The 23817-nt window shown below is 34.4% G+C and overlaps 1 protein-coding gene and 1 long non-coding RNA gene across 2 annotated transcripts; both read right to left on the reverse strand.

Moving 5' to 3' along the window:
- Positions 1 to 6717: 6717 nt before the first annotated feature.
- On the reverse strand, positions 6718 to 8496 carry LOC104898570 (uncharacterized). Its single transcript, XR_008968395.1, has 2 exons — positions 7961 to 8496; positions 6718 to 7031 (listed from the first exon to the last, which is right to left on the reverse strand). It is a non-coding gene; the product is annotated as an uncharacterized LOC104898570 (long non-coding RNA).
- A 4407-nt stretch (positions 8497 to 12903) lies between these two features.
- Positions 12904 to 22940, reverse strand: LOC104898559 (lysine histidine transporter-like 8). The gene is made up of 5 exons (XM_010685657.4): positions 22315 to 22940; positions 15189 to 15322; positions 14569 to 14996; positions 14121 to 14252; positions 12904 to 13563 (listed from the first exon to the last, which is right to left on the reverse strand). The coding sequence occupies exons 1-5, from the start codon at positions 22716 to 22718 to the stop codon at positions 13078 to 13080; spliced, it is 1584 nt and encodes a 527-aa protein (XP_010683959.1). The 5' UTR covers positions 22719 to 22940; the 3' UTR covers positions 12904 to 13077.
- Between the last annotated feature and the right edge of the window lie 877 nt (positions 22941 to 23817).

Consider the following 23817-nt stretch of genomic DNA (forward strand, 5'->3'; position numbering starts at 1 on the left):
AATACAAACTTTTGGTCATTCTCTATCAATAATACAAACTTTTGATTATTTTTAAATAATACAAACTTTACATCGAAATTCCTCCAGTAGGTCAAGTTGACCGTTAACCTCTAAAACAGGTAATTTTTTTAAAAAACTCCAAAATTTCTTCCTCTTCCCCTCTAGCCAGCCGACTGAAAATCTGAAACCCCACCTCCACCCCCACCCCCAACGCATGAAACCACCCTCACCACCCCCTCCCCCACAAATTGGAACCACCCATGCTTTGCCCCACCTCCCACCTCCCACCCCCTCCCCCACCAGGAAACCACCCTCCCAGCCTTAAACCTCCCCCCCAAACCGAACCAAAGTCACTGCCACCACCCAACCAACATCCCGCCACCATCCCACCACCAAAAAATCTCCCTAGAACCCCAACCCACAACCACAAACCGCTCTGACCCAACTTGCATCCACCGCAAACCCACCCCATAACCACCCTCTCACCACCATAAGCCAAGATCCAAAACCCCACCATAACCACCCAAAACTCATTCCACCCAACTTACAGCCATCGCAAATCCACTCCGTAAGGACCGCAAACCAGTGAAGTCACACCCCCCTCTCTCTCCTCCATTGTAAAAGTGTAAACCCCTCTTTCTCCCTCTCTCTCCTATAAACCAGTGAAGTCACATCCCATTTCCAATTTCCACGCCAATTTCAACAACCACCATAACCACCTCTACAACAACAACAGAAGTCTGATTTTCGTGTTGGAACAACACAAACGACGAGAAATTCGAGCGAAATCGCCGAACTCAACAACAAATTGAAGACCACCTCCACCATCTCCGTCGCTTCGAATCTGCCCTAAATTGAGTAATTCCACTCACCTGACGTTTCGAAGGGTTGTGAAACACGCGAAATTACCCGGAAAAACGAAATGTGTGTTGGGTGGAGAAAGAGATATTAGGGTTGGAGAAAATGGGGTGACGTATGTGGTGCCAGGGACTCCGTTTCGGGATGGGGGAGGGGATTCTGTGGTGGTGCTAGGGGGACGAAGAGAGAAGGGTCGGCTGGGGTGGCTGAGAGCGAAAGAAAAAAATATATATTTTTTTGTTTTTCAAATTTAAAAAATCAACCAATAAGCAAGCAACACATGTCCTAGGGAGTGCCACGTATGCATTTTACCTGCACCAACAAGTTAGGAACCGGTCATGACTACTGGAGGAATTTGGGCCTAAAGTTTGTATTATTAAAAAATAATCAAAAGTTTGTACTATTGCGAGAGAACGGGCCAAAGTTTATATTACTCATTTCACTCTTAACATAAATACCAATTCTTCGACCTTTGTGATTTGAGATAAATATCTAAATAACTAATCCTTGAACAACATTAACTTGCATCAATCAGCCCACTTTTCATTATATTAAACCAAAATGGGTATACCATCGAATCCCATCTCCAATTTAAATAAGATAGACCCTCATAATTCATCATCCCTCTATCTGATTTGATTATTGCTATTATATTAAAAATGCATCCTAAACAAATATATGAGGAGTTGTACAAAATGAGTGATGACAACAAGAAAATCAAAAGAAAATTATGAAATACTTTGTCAAAGAAAATTCAAACTTAGTTCTTCCCTTTGTACTGAAGGTGTGAAGATAATTTAGCTTATATTTTTTTATCAATGTATTGAATATATATGAAAATGAGCATCGACAATCAACAAAGAAATCAAATATAACATTTTTCTATAGCAATTCCATTTACCCATCCAATTCACCAAAGAATTTCATAAATTACAAGGAAGAGAAAAGTTTACCTTTACTAAAACAAAAGTACTGAAGTTAGGAGCAATGAGAAATCAAGACCTCTCATAGAAGAGGAAACGAGAGAGAGTTATGAAGGAGCGCAAAACCAACAACATCGACCGCGCTAGGGCACCAAAGAGATGCTAGGAGCAGCGACATAGGCAGACAACAGCGCCAACAGAACAACCAACAACATCAAAGCCGCACACCAATGCACGACGTAATCAACAACACTGTAAGGCTTCGATGAGACACAATGATGAAAGGACTAGAGCAGAGGAGAAAGAAACTTGAAAAGTTGAATCAAACGCGAGACAATGGATGCAACCAGCAATAATGGCGGTGCCGAAAAGGCGAAGGAGCACTGACAGAAGGAAAGTGAGATGCGAGAGAGAGAAGATCAATTTTGGCCAAAATAGGGCATTGGGGTTTCATCTTCACTGAATTTGCCTTTTTTTTTTTTTTTTTTGAATTTGCCTATTTCTTTATGGGTCATTTTGTTTGAGGAGTTGAAAACAAAGTAAAAATTTGGCTCTTCCCGCATAAGCCATGAAGGAAGGAAGAGAAATAGGAGATTTGTTTTTATTTTGTTTTGTTCTTTTTCTCTTTTAAGCTTTAATCATTTATTCAATACACACACTAACCTACTTGTAGTTAAATCAAGTTTCTCAAGTAATTATTCATTAGTATTAATGCTTAGTTTAACTAATAAACATAATTACTTTATTTAAAAATGCTTAAAAATATATATTACATGACACATTGAATATCAAATTCAGAAAGCATAGCATATTATCTTGCCAATGTTTAACAAAGAATGGGTTTTTCAAACGGATACTTGATTAGATCAAGTCTTTAGATCAGATAGGTGAAATGAGCTTAAAGGTGAAACATCAACTTCTTTGTGGCATTGACCAAAGAGATAAATGCTCTCATACTACAAGAATTTCTTGTTGAGATAGTATATGACAACTTTCTTTGTTTCCTCTTGATCTTGGGCTAAGAGAGATCCCATAGTTGTTTATGTGATAGTGAGGTACAAGATCAGAGGTTCTCCCAGTCTAGGTGGCATTAGTATAGGTGGATTTGAAAGATACTCTTTCATGGAATCGAAATCTTCCCGACATTCCCCACTCCACTCATGGGATGCCCCTTTTCCGAGCAGCTTAAATATATGTTCACATCTCATAGTGAGTTGTGAGATTAATCTATTGATACATTGAATTATGCCGAGAAATCCTCTTATCTCTTCATTTGTTTTTGGAGGAGCCAATTCTTGAATGACCTTCACCTTTTAAGAGTCCACTTTAATGCCATCGTGACTGACAATGAATCCCAACAATTTCCTGAAAGTGACGCCAAACACACACTACTAAGAATTTAGCCTTAGATTGTACTTCATGATTCTTTCAAATAATGAACTTAGTGCGGGAATAAGCCCCTCACGATCTTCACTTTTCACAATCATGTCATCTACATAAACCTTCACAGTGTCGTGGATGAGGTGATGAAGGATAATGGTTGCAGGCCTTTGATATGTGGCTCCAGCATTCTTGAGACCAAAATACATGACTTGATAGCAAAAAGTTCCCCACGGAGTGATGAAATACGTCTTTGTCATAATAACAGCCCGAATTCTCTCAACTAGCTTACCTAGGATTAAGCACAGCGAAAGAGACTCTAGTCGAGATAACCTGGACTATTGCCATCACACTCACCGAACTACATTGGAGAATGTGTAACTCAATTCCCAACTCTATTCAATTCAAATTAACTATTACAACACGTTCTTAATTCTAAAACTTTGTTCTAATAAATTTCTATAGAAAATTTAGTAGAGTTTCCTTTGCAAATAGGACAACTCTAAAGCGAGAAATAACTTAAACTTGTTTTACAATTTCAATTTATAAAATACTCCAAACTCAACAACCTCAATGCTTTCGCAGAGTAACAATAACAGAGAATCAGGAGCACTAGTTAGCGATTCTTAAATACAAAATTATGTTATAACTAATTTAATTGCAAACTATTACAACACCGAGCATGCTCAATTCGATAATAACTATAACACTGCTCTAGCTCTTGTATTAGCTTCAACTTGCAAAAAGTAACTTACGACTTCAACCTGAAATATTTAAGAAACTACCATCCACCAAGTGACATGCCACATAAATGACAAAACGACATACACACATCAGCAAAGCTGAGTACTAAACCCGTAAAGTGATTAACACATGCTTTGTTGGCTTTTACTTGAAAACGACTCTCAACAATCATCATGCTCAGATTAATCACACAAGTCATAACAAAGTATAGCATTAGTCTTGTCAGACACATACATGCAATACGATTATTCAATTCACTTCATAGTACACCATCGTTCATATAATAGCAAAAAAAAAGGAGCGACATATATCATATATATTCATTTACTTAGCTTTCAACATATCACAATTAGTTATGAGGAATCTAAGTTAACCAACTCTAATATAGGTTACATAACTTATTTTCTTTAATCGATTTCTTATCAGAAATCCAGCTTAGATTCTCAAAATACCATATTAATCATTTTCTTATACCTTTACAACCAATTCCTTATCAGGAATTAAATAACATGACAACACTCCATGAAATGGTTCCTTATCGGAAATCCAATAACAATAAGATACGATTTTTATCGGGAATCCAACATCTGTATAACTTACCATGATATGCTTCCTTATCAGGAAACCAATCTTGATATTCATATTCAAATACTGAATCAACATTCATTACTTACCTTATATGATTCCTTATCGGGAATCCAATACCGAAACAATTTACCATGACACGATTCCTTATCGGGAATCCAATATTGAAACAACTTACCATGATACAATTCCTTATCGGGAATCCAATATCGAAACAACTTACCATGATAAGATTCCTTATCGGGAATCCAATATCGAAAGAACTTTCATAATTTGAGATAACTTTCTTTTAACCAGTGGAAAAGAGAATGCGGCGGAGGAGACAAAGCTTAAACTCCGACAGTGGGGGTCGTCACCTAACCATTCACTTTACTTTTAGACAATAATCGCGAATAGTCAGGAGTAATTTTCTGCTGATTCAATCAGCCATCCACAGGTTTCACATTACCTGATATATCGCTCGATTATCGCCCCACATAGCAATGGTTCACAGTCCATGGGGTTACTGTTCATGTCACCTCATCCGTCGACTTAGACGAAACTACATTCCCCTTTAGATAACTTTCGGCAATCATTCATATCACAAGCAGATCATTCTTGGATCTCATTCAATATTTTAAATAATTCTTAGCAATTATCTTTGAATAACTAATCAAACAAAGAGATTTCCTCCGTAGGTAACTGTAATGACTTAACATATAACTTTTACAATTAAGTACTTCAAATCAATACATATATGCTTTTCGATCCCTACTCCAATCATGAAACTTATAAGCCCCAACAACTAATAGATAATCATGTTCACTAAACATCAACAACAATGACAAAAGGTCTCTCAGTTAGAATTAATTAACGAGAGTTTACTTAAAACGCACAACTCAAGCTTCATCAATCAAAGTTTGATTATAAGTAATTAAATATGATCAAGTTATACCATTAATTAGCTGAGTTCTAATTAACATAATAATTAATTAAACCAATACGCATAGTCATATAGAGCGAGTCAACGGCATTAGATTACACGGCCATATATATATATATTATATTATATTATATATATTATATATATATATATATTAATATATATATATATTATATATATATATATATATATAATATATATATATATATATATATATATATATATAATTGATCTACATTAATGTAATCCACGAACTTATACTTAAGTAATAAAAAGTATTAACTTAGCTTAGTCATTCTAAGTAAACAATATAACTTATTATATTACTCCATTTTGTAGTCATTGAGCTGAAATCCTTTGTTGAGCACATCCTTAATAATTTAATCCATAATTTGGTAATAAACATCAATAGTCTCCATATTATTAATAGTAATTGGTTAATCCATTTCTAACTTTATGGGAGGAAACTACTTAAGTTTATTAATTCTTAAAGTCTTGTCTAATAATCATTTCTCATAACAATATAAGACAACACCCATTACATTATATAATCCTCTCACAAACTCATGCGTTAAGTTCTTGAGAACACTATATTGTAAATTCCCATCTAAGTAAAACAACATCTTAGAATCACATTTAACCACCCTAGTTATAATTAGAAGGTTATCGTATGATTATCTAATTAATCCACTTATTAATATAATAAAGACTTTGACAAAGAAGCAACTCATAGTTCTAGTATGAACACTATGTCAACAACAAGAAGGGGGGGTGAATTGTAGTTGAGGGGAAATTTTTGAATTTATAAAACGGAATAGAAATAACTTTAACACTTAAGAGAAAAGACACACAAATGTTTACAAGGAAAACTTTCTAAGCCCAATAGGAAGAAAAACCTTAATCCTAAGGGATTTTAATCTCAACTTTCGTTAATGAGACAGGCCAAAAGAATCTCTCTTTACAACCTAACAAGGACCTTCTCTGTTCCTCTAGAAACTTGTTTCCAGTCAATCAGATCCCCCTTAAGTGATGACACTCACTTTGACTTCTCTAGGAGTCTTCTCTTTTCTCTCGTTCTTTTTATCTTTTTATTTCAAGGATATTCTCTGAATTTCCTATCACCCAACCTGTAACAACCCGAATCTACAACCAACCTAATTAGGAACTAAACACAGCGAAAATCCTAATCCGGGTCATTACCATCACACTCACCACGAGTGTGGACCTCAAAAACCTTGATTTATTAAAACTTTCAAACGGTAATCACTATATTGAAACCTCTAACCTCTAATAAACTATATTAAGTGATCCTCAAATATTTAAAACAACTTGATATGTTATTAAAATTCTACAGAAAATTCGGCAGAGTTCCCTTTGTAATACGGACCGCCTAAAACTTAATTTAGGACTCGCGTCCGATTCGTAATCCTGTATCCTCAAAATCCAGCAACCCAAACAGGTCTAGACTTTACAAACTCGAACCTTTTTAATTCAATTGCAAATTAACTATTAACTATAATATTACAAAGTTGATCGTCCTCGCCGCAATACAAATAGTATAAAGCATACAACAAACTTCCAACATCGAACCTTCTTCATTATACATTACCTTCATGTACCTGCATATATCAGGCATGTAGTATCAGCCAAACTGGCTGAGCAAGATTTCATACTAAGAAGCCAAACATATATGCAGGTAGGATAACATTAATCATATCCTACAAATCATTTTTCTTTCAAAACATATAAATAAAATAACAAACTTTATAAAATCATTTCTTTCTTTCTTTTCCAAAACAAATTCTTTCTTTTCTATTTCTAAATCAAATCCTTTCTATTTCCTTCTTTAAATCAAATCCTTTCTTTTTCTTTTTCTTTCACGAAGAAAGAATCATAAACCTAGGGAATGGAACGAACTTTCTTTTCCTTTGGGCTAGCTAGGCCCTCCGGATAACTATAGACAAAGACCCCTAGTGTGCACACCCTACATACGGCCAAACCGCAGCAGAAGGTCTAAGTCCGAGGTACTGATCAACGTACCCCCCCAACTATTCTGTATCTGTAAAGTCGAGACGAACCCGACGAAGTTCCAATTCCTTGAGATACCACTTAAGGTAATCCCCACAACTTTGAAAACACAAAACTATTCTTAGAGATACCACATAGGCAATCCAATAACTTTGCAAACATAAAAAAAAAAACTATTCAAAATATCTTTCTATAATCTTTCCTTCATTTGTGGTTCGGAAACTAAACTTTCTATCTTTGGAGGAGCATCCTCCCATTCAAACCAATCTCAACAAAGATTTAATAAAAACCCTTTTAAAACTCTTTTTGTAATCTATAAAAGATACTTTTAAAACTAAACTCCTATCTTTTACTCGAAGCTCAATCAAAATGAGTTTAAAACTTTTATAATACTCTTCTCGTACTATAAACGTCTTAATAAGAAATCTTACCTTTTAACCTTACAAAACGTTTAGGTAAGAAATCGTACCTCTTTGGACTTATAATATAAACTATAAAAATTCTGAATATGAAACCTTACCTTTTCGAATCACAGTTAAACAAATATCTCGGTCTAAACGACTCTTGAGTGAAACCGAAAGCTACAATATAAATATGTGTACTTCGTAAGTAATAAAAGACTTGGATACAACTAACTTTAGTTCACAAAGCAATCAACCTTTTCTAAATTCACATAAAACATCAAACAAACATATCATGTTCTTTTATCATATAAATAACTTTCATGTTCTAACATCTAACTAAAACCGTCTAACTAAAACCCTTACCAAGTTAATCAAAATCATCTTACTTTATATAAAAACAACATTAAAGAATCATATGTTCATATGGTAACTCAAAAGTTCATTATGAAGCAATTATATGAAAAGTAGAGTTTTTAAATCAACTATATAAAATATGAAATTTGAGCAGAAACTTAATATGAGCATAACTTACTCCTTCGAACTCCGAATCAAGCGTTTCTTGAGCCTAAATTGAGTAGAATTCCGATATGAACAACTTTTGTGAAATAGTATTTTTGCGAAAAACGCCCGAAAACTGTTGAAAAACATGAATTACAAACTGACCTTGATTTCTAAATTACAGCACACTATATTCACTTACACACTATATTCACTTCACTTGAACATTAACAAGCTTCCTACTATTCTAAACTAACTATTAAACTCATGAATAACATTCAACTCAATAAATTCCACACCCAAACTCTGAAAATCAGAAACCCCAATTCAATTCAATCTAAAAACCCTAACTTATAAACTTGAGAAAAACTGAAATTAAACCATGAATTCAACTTACCACAAACAAGAAGATTAAGATAAAGGATATTATACCATGCTCTTTGTGAGCAGCGAAGAACAATTAATAGAGGAGAGAGGGTCTCGAAGCTTTGGTACGTGACACCGACAACTCCACGCACAAAACAGCGCAGCAAAACAACCACAGCAGCGACACCAGCCGCGGTGGTCGCAGGACATGAGAGAGAAATAAGGCAACAATGAATATGAACAACAACACCAACACGAGAGAGAGATGAACAGGCTGCGATGCAGCGCTAGTCTCCGGCGAGCTAAAAAGCCGACGCGGTGCGGTTCGCGGGGTTTCACGATTTTGGGTTTTTTCAGTTTTGGGGTTTAGAAAGAACAGAAGACATGGAAGAAGAGAAATCTATAGGAATTAGTTTTAGTTTCATTAAACCGCCAAAATAACAAGGGGGGTATTTGGTTACTTATTTGACCGACAATGAAGGGGAAATATGTGGGTTCTCTTCCAAAAACAAACCGACAATATTAAAGGATGGAAACCCGACTTTGCTTCCTAATTGGGCCAAATTATCTTAAACTTCTCTCCTTACATAATATATATATATATCTAAAAGAAAACATCTATTTTCCTTTTCAAAATATAAGTTGTATACTACTATTAAGAGTTTACATTAAAAGTAATTCCACTAAAATATTACCATACGATTAACTAAATAAAGAATATTAGTTATTCACTAATTGCATAGTCAAACTCAATTTCTTTTAAATAAACTCGAGAAATATTATTATATAATAAGGCTAGTAATCATACTTAGCACTTAATAAAATACACTTTAAAATAGGGGTATTACACAACCACTTAGAATATTACAAGGAATAGTGAAGAAGAAAAAATAGAGAAAATACTTTCTAAGTAATAATTGACTTTAAGAGCGAGAAAGTTATATCTTTTCTTCTACAAATCTTCTTCTTTTATAGTTGTTGAAGTCGACCGTTTTCTTCCTGAATCTTACTCCTCCATGATCTCCTAAATGAATGCATGTAAGATCGTGTGAGTTATGGCCCTAAATTGGTTGCGCATAATCCACAAGTATATTAACGGTAATGGTAGCTCCCACTATTTGTTAGTGGAGAGAGAATCGAGCCGATAGTTGTTTTGTTCTTGGCCGGTTAGTTATGAAATTGGAAAACTTATAGGAAGATCATCCTTTTGCGCGCCATTTCAGCCAACTAAAGCATTAAGGACCGGTATATTCCTACACACGTTTTAACTGCATTTTACAAAAAAACAACAACAATATCTAATAAATAAGAATTTTTACTAAAAAGATTCTAAGTTAATAGAACATTGAATATACCTCATAATTCCAAGGGAACAAAAGTAATATCTTGACTTAGATTTATAAAATCTTTTCCCTTTAAGATATATAAAATAAATATGACAATATTTTTGGTGTTTTATATTTTCCGAAAACATGGAATACAACAGAGAGAGTCTACTGTTCAGCAACATCATAAGTTCCCACGTTTCCTTTTTGTTCTCCTCCTCAGGAAAGCCATACATATCTGTTAATCTCCAAAGTTCTCCATTACTTTCCTTTACATGAAAATCCATGTGATTTGCAAATTGAGAGAGAAGAGTGAGGTCCATATCATTCTTCCAAAACATTGCCAATCCCCCTTTTTATATCTTCCTTCACCCGAACAAACCCTTCAACTTTGTTTCCGAAAGAAAAAAAAAGTGGGGATTTTCAATACGAACAACACCCTTTAGAGCATTATCCGCCCGAGGACTCCCCAACCCCCGACAATTCCATCTAAGGCATATCATTGTTGTTCGTGGGTTGTTGAACAACCTCCGCTACTAAATTGGTTTCGAACTCCACCACATCCAATTAAACTTTCATTGCTCCTAATTCATCAAGTACCATCCCACCATCCACCAACATATTATCAGGTAATTTTCGTTTTTTCCCCAGCAGCAGCATTATTCACAACTACTAGGTTCCACAATCATATTACTAGCAACATGTTTTGAAGGGCGAGATTTACTTTTATATTTCTTGAATTTGGTGGCAACACCACCCGAACTAGCATGAAAAAGAAAAGAGTGTGTTATAGTATCGCCTGGGGTACCAATGTGACTGGGACACATTAAAGATTTCTCCACCATGGCAGCAGTAGGCGTGGCATGTTGTTCACTCACTGCATCCACCATCGAAGTGTTCATCACACTAGCAGTCACCTTCCCGTCCCCACAAGGCTGCAGTAGCCTCTTCGAACCCTTCTTCGCTATGTGCCATACTCTAAGCATCGAGCTCCACGCAAAAAGGTCCTCGTTTCATCTTCTATTCTATGTCTACCTTTTCACGGGGATGCCCTAAGCCAAGAACCCCATTGTTTCTCCTCCTCCTTATCACCATTACACTCCACTAAACAATCTCGTTTAATGTGGCCTATCACACCACAAGTGTAGCAAAAGGTTGGCAATCTTTCGTATTTTATTTATACTAAAGCAGTACTGCCATTCTTTAAGGCTATACATTGGACTAGGCGAAGAGGTTTAGTGAGGTCCAGAATCACTCTTAAGACGAGCAGACTTACCCCACGCTATTTTATTCCAATCAAGATCAAGAACCTCAATAGAACTCCCTTCTATCATTTGAATGTGTGCTTCTGATCGACTACCCATTGGTACGTTGTATAAACGAATTCAGAAAGGGCATTTATTCAAGACAATGTTCGAGGGTTGAACGTCATCTTCCATCTCTTGTAACCTTACCAAGATTTGGTCAAATGTCCATGGCCTCCCTGCAAGAACTTTTTCTTTATCTCGCTTATTCCCAAACTGGACCACGAATAAGCCATTTTCAATAGCACAAAACAGTGCTCCTTTGGATATGAACCGTATCTGGTTCATTGTTCTCTTTATTGCTTCAAAATTATACTCCCTCTGTTTTTTTTATCTTTCTCACTTGGAATCTTGACACTATTCATGCATAGAGAGAATCTTCTCAAATGTTCTCAATTTATAAGAAAAAACATAGTCATGTGGGGTCTTGTTTGATTCGTCTCAATTAGTACTTTATTAATATTCAATCGTTATAATTTTTACTAATATATAATGAAAGATATTTAAGTTTTAAAACGTGCATTGGAAGACGCGCACAAAAAAGTAGGAATGATAAAAAAAACAGAGGGAGTAGGTTCTTACGGTCACTACTTTCCCATTCAAAGTCAAAAGAAAAATCGATATTGTTTTCGTATGATGGGATATCATCAAACACAATTATGCAGTCCTCCTCTACAGTTATCTTCAAGTTCGACATTTCAAAAGCAATTTCATCAGGCATTATGGCTGATTACAATCCCAGGAGGGATTAACGCGCTCAAAAAATCGAGTTCAATGAATGGAGCACCAAGACGTTTTACTCTAAGGCTCCGTTTGGTAGGGCGTAAAACGTTTTTCCGGAAAACAGTTTTCCTCTATTTTCAGTTTTACATTGTTTGGTTGGCAAAAGAGTGTAAAACCATTTTCCCTTGGGGTAAAATTACTCTCCCAATGATGGAAAACCACTTTCCTTTCAAAATGAAGGGAAAACTATTTTCCTTATCTCTCTTGTACACTCCTCTCATTACCTCTTTACTTTTCCTTTCATTTTCCTTTCATTTCATCATTTTTCTTACATCGAACCAAACAACGGAAAACTAATTTTGGAATTGTGTTTTTCATTGTAAATTGTTTTCCATGAAAATCATTTTACACTGAAAATGTTTTACGCCCTACCAAATGGAGCCTAACAGTCTAACTCTAGCGTAGCCAGAAAGAGACTTTCCTTCTCTTTAAGATAAAATAAACCTTATTTAGTGAGTAGAAAAAAAATATTGATTTTTGTTACCATGATTACCATGGGGTTCTGGCGACAACAGGACCACTGCTTTGAAAACTACTCCAATTATAGCTGAGGCTCAATGGGGGGAAGCTATAAAAAAATTTCCACCCAGAAGAGCCCCTAATAGTGATTTCATCCAATAATCTTAAAATTATAAAGAACAAACCTTGCAGTTGGACCAAATGTTACCTGGTAAGACGTAAGGGCTTTACAATAATGCTAGTAGTTTTCGCAATTATGGGGTGTACTGTAGAAAAACAAAAAGAAAGGAAAGCATAGAAAATAAAGAAAGACAAAAGACAAAATTAAAGAAAAACCCTTACTAGAAATAAATTAAACTGATAACATCCTCAAAATTTACATATCACACATTATATCAGGAACTAAAACACATTCTCTGTGTCCTCATCTCTTCATCGTGGTTCACATTCATATTAATCATATATAAGGCAGCTGTAAGTCCAGACTCCAGCCTGCACTTAACTTGGCTTGAAGAACTTCAACTTGAGCCCATTAGTAATAATACTCCAAATTCCTCCCATTGAGAACGCCAGGCTGAAAGCAATTCCCATCCATCCTAATATCCAGTTGAAATACCAACTGCAACTGTGTTTTGGAGGCTGCTTAAGGAGCACCCACATGAAGCAAGGATAAGCAAATGTGACGGGGAGAGTGAGCCCTCCCAGCAAACCTGCAAGGCTTGATAGAAATGGGAGTGCCACACCTATCAGCAGAGAGATGAATCCGTAGAAAACTCTAAAACTGGACCTAACCCATACTGAGCATGGGCGATTAGTCCTGCTCGTATAGCTGGCTTCGAAACTGTCGAAAACAGGCATCGAGTATATTTGGAAGCTGCTCAAGCAGTTGAATACGACCAAAAGGAAAGCCATTGCAAGTAGTCCTCTGGCAATGTTGTGACTATGGAATGCATATATAGCAGTTAGCATCCCTCCAGAAGGCATCTGCAAGAAGTGCATTCAAATCATAATTTGGTTCATGCTAATGTTGTTTTCATCAGCATCTCTGACAAGATTAATCACACAAATGAAGATCCAACTTTGTAAAGCGATTGAAAGCTTTATGTCATACAATTCATGTACCCCTATTTGAACATATCTTTTACTAATTTACAGTAGTATATAAAAGCAAATGTTAATATGTACTGTTGTTAGACTTGTTTTAGTGTATATGAATATATTTTCAACATATAAAGGTTTCATAATTTATATAGCGATTGTTACATATATTGATGTTCACAGTTTTGCGTTAACAAACGTGACAGTCAATGTGGTAGGTAGTAAAAAGAAAACACAGAGGGAGTAATATTTTGCATTGCATTGAAGAAAATTACTATTTTAGATGTTCAGGCTGCATTCATTGACCATTTCAAATCCATCATAGTGAACATGGTTGTTTTCCATTAAGACACATAGCCACATATGCTTTGTGAGATTTGAATAACCAATTAACCATCATTGATACAAAGAGTTGTCAGACATATAGGATCCAATACACTTACAAGGTTTCCGTAAGCCCAATATCCTCCAATTGCCATGGGAAAGAGGCACATAGCAATGAAAAAATATGCAACTTTAGCTCCCTTCCACATTGGTACATGAGCTGGATGCTTAAAAGTTGATGGCATAGTAGCCTGAAACAGCAAAGTCAATGAGGTAAAATGTACAACAAACACCAAAACAAAGCTAAAATCCATTTTTTCTTTGCTAGCAACAAGTGTCTCGAGTTCAGAATTATAAGGTAGAATCTATTCAAAGGAGTGCACAACTTGTCCTAGTTACCCATGATCTCACATGTTTTTTTTTTTCTTTTCCAAAAGGGATCTCACGTGTTTTATGTAGTCTTAATATGGTCCCTATTTTCTCAATTTTTAAATGTCTGTTTGTCAAGAAGACAAGAATCTGAATTATGAGAATTACTATCAGTTTTAAAGCTGTGAAATACCATACCTGGATCTCCAAGACCAAATTGTGGCCCCTAAATGCAAACGCTACTATTCCAAGAGCATTCAGAGCTGAAAACAAAGAAGCTGTTGCAGATGGAAGTGAGATCGGCTCATAAGAGATTTGTGGTGGTCTTTCTTGACTCACAGACAGCACCCAAAACATAGTGGAGTAAGTGATGGCTGTGACTGCTCCAACAAGTGAGAGTCCTGCTATTGAATTAAGATTCGGAAGTTGAGATAGAACAATGCATAAGGATGTGAAAACCAGGTACCATTCAACAGTAGTTAAAGGGTTTGAAGAGCAAAGTGGTCCACAAACAATCTGGAAGAACAGTTTCATGGTCTCTCCTCCAATAAGTATTAAAGCAGTTGCGGTTCCAGCAGACAAGTAAACGGTTGGAAAGAGTGCAAGCCATATACCCAATTTTTCCCCTATACAGCAAAGAAGAGTTTGGAAAATTAGTTCAGAAGAATAGCAGTATCAAATTGATTTCGAACAGAAATTATTTTCCTTTTTCACGATGAGGTGTTTACACCGGTGTAAGACCTGTCACATCCATGAGCACGAGCGGTATGCTGGTTATTGTAACATGAGATGATTTCACAAAAGGTATGATGACGTACCAAAAGCAGCCTGTGCCAGCTCTACATATCTGTTGTATCTTTTCCCGGGCACAGCTTCATGTAGCTGAACTAAAACCCAAAGCGTATAAAGTTGCCAAAAGTAGGCTATGGTCAACGAAAATATACCCCAACCCCTGCAATAATACATTGAGATGAAGCATTGAAGCAAAAAGGATGAGAATCAAGTTTTGCTTTCTACTTTTCAAGCAGATGACAATAGTATTATCCTTCAACCAAAACCCTATTATCGCACATTGTTACTGACAATAATAAAACTAAGTTTGCGTGGTATGTGATCCAGAAGGATCTGGAGCCCATCAAAATTTTGCGTTTAGAAGCACATCAAACAGTAAAAAGCTTTTGCCAGTCGTCGGTTTTTGCAGTTTCACATGCATGATATCATGCAATGCAAATTTACATAGGTTATTTCCGTGATGGAAACTAAGTCCTCTGTTGTTGGAAATTTGGAATGGTGTTAGTGGACAAAAAATCTAAGATTCTAATAATATCACATGCAAATAATCGTTACATTCAGACTATAATGGCATAGAATCTGATATTCACCTCCTCAACAAGTGATACTCATCTGCAACTGCTATGACAGCAAGTTCAGTTATATTGTAGTCTGCTTGGCCCTTAGTGATTCACGTAGCTTTAAAGGACAAACACACGTTACGAACCTCCACAAAAACCCAACTCACAAAGGAGCGTCATTTTTATTACGATTTTCGTATTGACAGAGTAATCTCGGGAGTTAAAATGTCTTAAAGCTCTCGCCAAATTGTACAGAAAGGAAGAAGGAAAAGAGGGAAGGAAGATAAAGGAAAAGGGCGAAAACCATCATTGTTTTTTACTCAACGATACAATATAACCCTTATATTTACAAAGTAGAAAGAAGGGGAGGGAGGATTCGAACCTGTGACCTATCATTAACAACACCTCAATCTTAACCATTAGGCCAAGACATCCTTGGTTGCCATCTCTCACATAATAGTATAATACAATACTTTTTTTTTTGCCATTATGCACATTGCTTTTTTTTTTTGAATGTTTGTAGGGAAATGTTACTTTGTACTATTGAACTATTGTACTTTGGGCTTTTCCATTTGGTACCCAAATTTTTTTTGGATTTCATATGGTATCACGGTAGTTTGGACTTATTCAATACAATAACATCCCGTTAAATAAAACAATAGTATTGGGTTAAATAGAATTAGTACTTTGCCCCATTTACGTGCCTTGTACATCGAGAATAGTTGAGAAAAACGACTAGAATCTCATTTTACGTGTCAGAAAATGCCTACTTGTTTTTTTTTTTACGAAATTGGACCTTAACTGTAGCAAGAGCATGAAAAATTGAGCGTTTCTTATTACTCATTTTTTCGTAGCAGAAGTATTTAGAGGCTCTCCAGGAAAATATGTTGGTCTAGCACAATCAATCAGAGGGTTTCAATTGATCTTTTCCGGATAATTAGATGGTCTTCCGAAACAGGCCTTTTATTCGGTAGGTAACATCGATGAAGTTACCGCGAAATCTATGAACTTAGAAATGGAGAGAAAATTAAAGAAATGATCTTAAATCTTTGTGTACTAACTCCTAATCGAAGTGTTTGGAATTCAAAAGTAAAAGAAATCATTTTATCAACTAATAGTGGCCAATTTGGCGTATTACCAAATCATGCCCCGATTGCCACAACGGTAGATATAGGGATTTTAAGAATACGCACTTAACGACGAATGGTCGAGAATGACTCTGATGGGCGGATTTGCTAGAATAGGCAATAATGAGATCACTATTTTAGTAAATGAGGCTGACAAGGTAATGACAATGATCCACAAAGAAGCTCAACAAACTCTTGAAATAGCATAAGCTAACTTGAAGAAAGCGGAAGGAAAGAGACAAGTAATTGAAGCAATGCTCCCAAAACCTTAATTACGCGAAATTAGACAAACCCCTAACCCTATTTAACCCCTAAACTAATGTTTTGTTTAATATAATGTTACAATATAGAATAACACCAAACTACTGTGGTACAAAGTGGAATTTTCCATGTTTTTATGGTAGCATTTTTAAAGAAAAAAAGGCTAAATTGAGAAATTAATGTGACCCACCAATTTGTCCATGTCAGCATATGACATTTATGGCTAATTACTATAGATATACTAACATACTCTATACTCCTAATATGCATATATGTATTTAAAGCAAATTATGGATTATTTTCTAAATTACATTTTGTAAAATTTTAAATTGATTTGTTTTTCAAAATCTAAGAGCATGGAGAGAGAGGAAGAAAATCAATTGAACAAAGGGGTGGGGGGGATGTGCACCCTCTCTTCTCTCCTCCCCATGTCTCCACAATTTTCGTTCTTAATTTAGGCACCACCATCGGATTTCTCCTCTTTTGTCATGAAAACTTCCAAATTTTCCGGTTCCACCAACCAAAATATGGTAGAACAGAAAAAATGGGACGGTTATGTTGGAACAAAAATTTTTAGGTGGTTTCAATGAACAATGAAGAAAGAAGTGGGGGAAGGGTCGACGGGGGGCAGGGGAGAAGGAAGGAGGGACGAATGGGGTGGGTAAAGACAAAGGCTGGGGAGGGGCGGGGTGCTGGCTGCCTACCTGCGGGGGTGGGCCGGGGGTGGGATCGGGTGGGGAGGGGTGTGGGTGAAGTAGTGGTGGCTATGGAGGAAAACATTGTTGAAATAAATTGTAATTGTAAATTGTTGAAACAAATTATAATATTTTTTCATGGATTGTAAACTAATTTCTTATTTATAAAGTTTATTTCAAAATTTATACTTCCTCTGTCCCAATTTATTTGCTACATTTTGCCATTTAGGTGTGTCCCAATTTATTTGCTACATTTGCAACTATTTCCATATATAGTACATAGGTCCCACGCTTTATTTACAAATTTGCCATCACTCCCTCCTTGTTTTTGTAAATATTTCTATATATAGTACATAGGTCCCACAATTTACCTATTTGCTTTTTTTTAATTCTTGTTATGGCAATGGTCCCCACTCCCTCCTTGGTCTTTGTGATAAAGCAAATGTAGCAAATAATTTGGGACGAATGGAGTAATATATACTTTTGTATATCATAACAAATTTAATATAGAAACACTAATTTCAGAAGTTACAAGTTATAGAGTACAATTTAAGAAATTATCTATAACTAATTTTGAAAAGTCAAAAAAGCTTTTTTCGACTTTATCTATAATATCTAGTCATATTGCTGACATGTAAAAATACTTGGCGCACATTAAAGTATTGTGATAGCCTTTTTCTTAAGAAGGCCACGGTAAAAAATTTAACTTTTTTGGACAGGGACTAGAACTCCCTACTCACACCACTTTTCCTCTAAGCTAAACATAGATTGACTTGTTATCCTTCATCCCAAGTAATTTATTTCCTCTTCATAATAACGGAATTATCCGATATCTTCCAATGTGAATTTATAGTCTTATCTCAAACATTTGAGAGAAGTGGAAAAAAAGAGTTATATGCATCGAATTATGTTCATAATATGATCTTCTAGTTCCTTTTAATTTTTCTAAATAGACAGTAAATTATAATATGAATTATTTATCGATATAACTCTCGACTTTAAGAAAATACATATGATAAATATATAACTAATTACTTACAAAGAATATGATACATTCTTGTTTTTAAAATTTAGGTTAATGTGTAAGAATATAACCGGTATAATTAAATGGTGTTAGCCGTGTTAATTACAGAGGTTATAAAAATTGCAAAGAGTTTTTTTTTTTCTTTTAAATATAAGAGTAGTGAAATCTAGGACATGTTATTATTAGTATTAGCTTAATGTATTAGTATATACATTTGTATGCAATTATTTTAAAAATAAAACATTATCTTGTCTTCAAATAATTTTTTTCCTACAAAGACCAACATGAGATTCTAAAGTAGTTTGTTAGTGCACTTCTATATCAAATGAGAGGTTATGAATTTGAGTCTTAAAACACATGTTTTTATTGTTAATGTGTCATTTGATTGTTGAGAGAAGTACAATTGGCAACATGACATGTTTTTGCCTTTGTTAAATAAAAATTGAGTTTAGTAGAACATCTTGTTTATTGATGGAAATGTGACAACTAATTTGAGACATCTAAAAAAGGATCTTTTGACAATTAAAATGGGGCAAAAGAAAAACATCATTTCTCAAACTTTTTGATATAAAAAGAGCCATAAAGGTGAATGATGTAAAGGGAATTTGATCCGAGGTCATGGGCACCACCTCTCAACATTTTAATCAACTAAGTTAGTTGATGTCATACACTCAAGTAAAATATTACTTTATCCCAAAAAAATTAATAGTAAAATATTATTCATTATCTCCTATCACATTCATTTTCTAGCTCCGATGTTTTTCAAATGACCCATTTTATACCCTTGATTAATAACAACTAGCACTATATGCACGCGATGCGTGCGATGACGATAGTATATTAATATTAGTATTAACATCAAAAAGTGTTACAAAACTAACTTAAGACTGTAATATCTATGGTGAATACTGATAAACGTTATGATTTCTTATTTGCATTGTTCTAGTGGTTAAATGTAATAGCACCGACGTAGGATACATTATCTTGTATCTGGTAGATAATTTAACAACTCTCATTTTAAACTATTATTTAGATTATGTTTTTATTTATTAAAAAAAATATATTATAGGGGGTAATTTATGAGTAGTAGTTCAATTTAATTTCACTGGGTAAATGCGATTTTTAGGCATACTATGGTGAGTAGTGCTTCAATAAAATAAAAAATTATAAATTGATATTATTTAATGATGTATGTTCATCTATTTAATTATTTATAATCTTAACTGATTGTGAGCCCCAAAAAGTAAAAATAAATGAATATTCTCTAAGTTTCTTAATTCCTGTATGATTTGTTTATGCATGTTATTTGAAATTGTTACTGCAACTCTGACTTTGAATAGTAAGAATCATTGTTTTATAATTGTTTCAAACTTGATTTAGTTATTAGTTTATATTTTCGATTGTGAGTTTCCTCTTTTTACACATTTTTATGCATTTCATTTTGGTAAGTCTTGTAAAGAGGGAACACCGTACCATAGCTTCCTTTGATCTATATAATAGAGATATAAATAAGCAAATGAGTGATCAAAATATGGGAATGAGTGATCAAAATAACTGATTGTGAGCCCCAAAAAGTAAAAATAAATGAATATTCTCTAAATTTCTTAATTCTTGTATGATTTATTTATGCATGTTATTTGAAATTGTTAGTGCAACTCTAACTTTAAATAGTAAGAATCATTGTAAATCATTGTTTTTATAATTGTTTCAAACTTGATTTAGTCATTAGTTTATATTTTCGATTGTGAGTTTCCTCTTTTTACACATTTTTATGCATTTCATTTTGGTAAGTCTTGTAAAGAGGGAACATCGTACTATAGCTTCCTTTGATCTATATAATAGAGATATAAATAAGCAAATGAGTGATCAAAATATGGTATTGTATCTTATCCAATAAGATGGTCAAGACACTGTTTTGACTGTGTCGGAGTATAGACCCAAATTTTCGAATAGTGTTGAATCCTCCGATATTTATTCGGCTAGGACACTAATTCCCCAAATCTATGTCTAAGCATCATAGATCAAAATTTCCAAAGAAAAAAACAGAGGAAATAGGTACAAATTACAGATACAGTCAATTTGGTAAAGTCATTTGAATTTGACCAGATCAAAATGAGAAATGGGAAGCAGCTAATGGTCCCCTGTCTTTGGCAACACTGAAACAGAATCATTATTGGTAACCGACAATTGGCAACAGCAAGTCAAAAAATCATGGGAGGTATGCAGAAAGTAAAAGCTGAATGTTCCCTTGCTAATTTTTTCTTTTTCGAGGGAAACCTCAACTTACAACTCCCTTATTGTATGTAGGTAATGACACTTTTAAATTTTGTGGAGTATATTTCTTAATTCATTTAATGTAAAATAATTAAAAAAAAAGTATTATTTTTGGGCGAAAAAAACAAAAATAAATATAATAATATTATTTTATGATGTTACATCGAAAATAAAAAAGTTTAAATAATATAATAATTAAAAAAAATATAGCAATAAAAAAAAGGAGAGTAATTTTGATAAAACCCAATCATATTGTTCCTTTTTCTTGCTCTATACATAAATCTTAAGATCAATAACATCCAAAAAGCAAAAAGTTTTCCACTTCTCATCCACTTTAATTATATTTATTCTCGTTATCATGCGTCGGATACTCAAGCGTGTTTAGTAACAAAGACTTTCATCATTTACCCTCCCTCCCACCCAAAAAAAAAAACTCTCATCCGTATGAGTTGCAGAAAAGTTAAGATTTCACATGTTAGAGCTTTGTCTAACACACTTAATAATCTACACACGTTTGTTTTTTTTCAATTTTTGATAATATGTCTTATTTATTTTCTCAACTTTGTTCATCTATGTCATCTATTGTTTGATATTTTAAAGCACTTTTTGGTTCTCTCTCACTTTTCTTTCCAATTTCTCTCTCCATTATTTCACTTTCTCTCTTATATTATTGTAATTTATTATTAATTCTTTTCTAAGTAAAATGAGTAAACTAAAAAAATGATGATTACTTCCCATGTTGTGATCTTATCTTGGGACAATTTTGAATGAAGTTTAGCCCACTTACAAGTTAGGAGGTTCCATCCTAAAATTAATTGGTGACAGGAGGAGTAACTCTCTCATTTTATAAAGTGGTTTATTCTCTTTGCTTTCTCCAATGTGGGACACTCACAAGTGGACGGGTTTCAACAAGAATCAATTTTCTTAGTTTTAAATTTATTCATGCGGCATTTTCAGAAATCAATTTGAAGCTGGTGAGATTAATTTACATGGTAAAATAAAACTTACTCCGATCACATATTAGAAAGTTTAAGCATAAATAAACAAATTATATGCTACCAGAAATTATCAAGAAAATACAAAATAATAATTGCATGGTCAAAATTTAACTCTAATAATTAACTATTTAACTTGTAATGCAATAAAATCTACTTCAATCAAAATTAAATTTAAGACAAAAAAAAAAAAAAAAAAGAGTAAAATGAAATTACCATCCGAGAAAAGAGAAGGCAACAGGAAGAAAAAGAGCTTGAAAACCAACACCAGCATTAAGGTTATGAAACGCAGCGTAATGAGCATTTCCATTACGAGACTCAGTAATAGGAAGCCAAGCATCTTGTGGGTTAAGCTTAGTCAAATGACCAACTTCTTCTAAGTAACCTTTCATATTAATAAGTACCCTTTTCATGGGCGTACCAATGGGGCTTAAAAACCTCGGCGATATAAACGACGTCGGTGTCCACGCTGCGGACTTCGACTCTTTCGCCGTCGCCGATACGGCTGTGATTGTTGGCCTAGGGGATCTTTGACCTGTTGGAGTTAGTATTTCTGGTGTTGATGTTGTTCTTGGTGTTGCTGGAATGGAGATTAACTCGCTTTCTGGCCTTTCATCCATTACTGTGCTTGGCTTTGTGTTTGTGTTTGTGTTTTTTTAGTGTGTTGGAGACTGGAGTACCAAAAGAGGTGCAGTGTGTCTTGTGTGTGTGTCAGTCACCCTAGTTTCTATACGAAGAGGAGAAACTACTAAAAAGAGTGGGACTGGAGAGTGTGAGGACCGAGGACTGAGGACTGAGGACTGAGGAGGGGAAACACATAAACAAGTCAAAAAGTGGGTGTACGAGAGTCGAGAATATAAGCATTCGATGTAAGTGCTGCTATTTAATGAAATCGAGGTATATTAGTATTTAAAATAACTATTTTATTTTGTCTCATAATATAGTTTTTTTTTATATGATTTTCAAAATGTACCTTTCATCTTTGATATTTTCAATTTTTTATTACTTCCTCCGTCCCATATTATCATGCATAATTATGTTTTTGCGCGATTTTTAAGATGAATAGAATCTATAGTTATGGAACTATTGCATTGGGGAGTAAATTGCAATTGTATTAAGGGAAAAGCTATATGCAGTCTTAAGGGCTGTATATAATAAGCTAAAAATAATGAAAATAAGCTGCATTAATTGATCATTTATTATATCGGTTGATGCAAAAATTTTCCATAAATTCACAATTTATTTTCATTTTAAGTAGTGTATTTATATCTTATATGTCACCCTAAGGGTTGCATATAACATAACCCTTGCATTAATGCATTTATTTATAAAAAAAAGGGGAGGAATGGAGATAACTAATGTGTGTGTTCAGCTGAGAATTTTGAGTCTTTCTTCTTTTTCTTAGTTGGTTCACTTTAATAAAGCATATTTATGGGCTAAAATTTGGTTAACACTGTACACGAATAAAAAAAACATAAACTGGCCAATGATGTTGCTTCATTTTTTCTGCAACCAATAGGAATACAAGAATTGTGAGTACATGGATTACTCCATTGACCCAAAAACAAGTTCGTATTTACCTCTAAAATTTTCAAACTGAAGACTGATGTTGTAAATACTATAAATACATAACCAACACTCTCTACTCATTTCATCCACCAATTTGGAAAGGCAAAAAAAAACAGGGAGAAACAAAAAAAAAAACTTAAACACCTTTAA

The sequence above is a fragment of the Beta vulgaris genome, chromosome 1, assembly GCF_026745355.1.
Source record: "Beta vulgaris subsp. vulgaris cultivar EL10 chromosome 1, EL10.2, whole genome shotgun sequence".
Lineage (NCBI taxonomy): Eukaryota > Viridiplantae > Streptophyta > Magnoliopsida > Caryophyllales > Amaranthaceae > Beta > Beta vulgaris.

What these genes read in the sequence shown, in the direction of transcription:
- LOC104898559 (XM_010685657.4), bottom strand. Translation starts at nt 22,718, where the DNA reads ATGGATGAAAGGCCAGAAAGCGAGTTAATCTCCATTCCAGCAACACCA. An exon ending in GCCTTCTCTTTTCTCGGATG is followed by an intron (nt 15,323 to 22,314) that starts GTAATTTCATTT and finishes GTATTATTGCAG; the next exon opens with GGGTTGGGGTATATTTTCGT. An exon ending in GCTGGCACAGGCTGCTTTTG is followed by an intron (nt 14,997 to 15,188) that starts GTACGTCATCAT and finishes TTTGCTGTATAG; the next exon opens with GGGAAAAATTGGGTATATGG.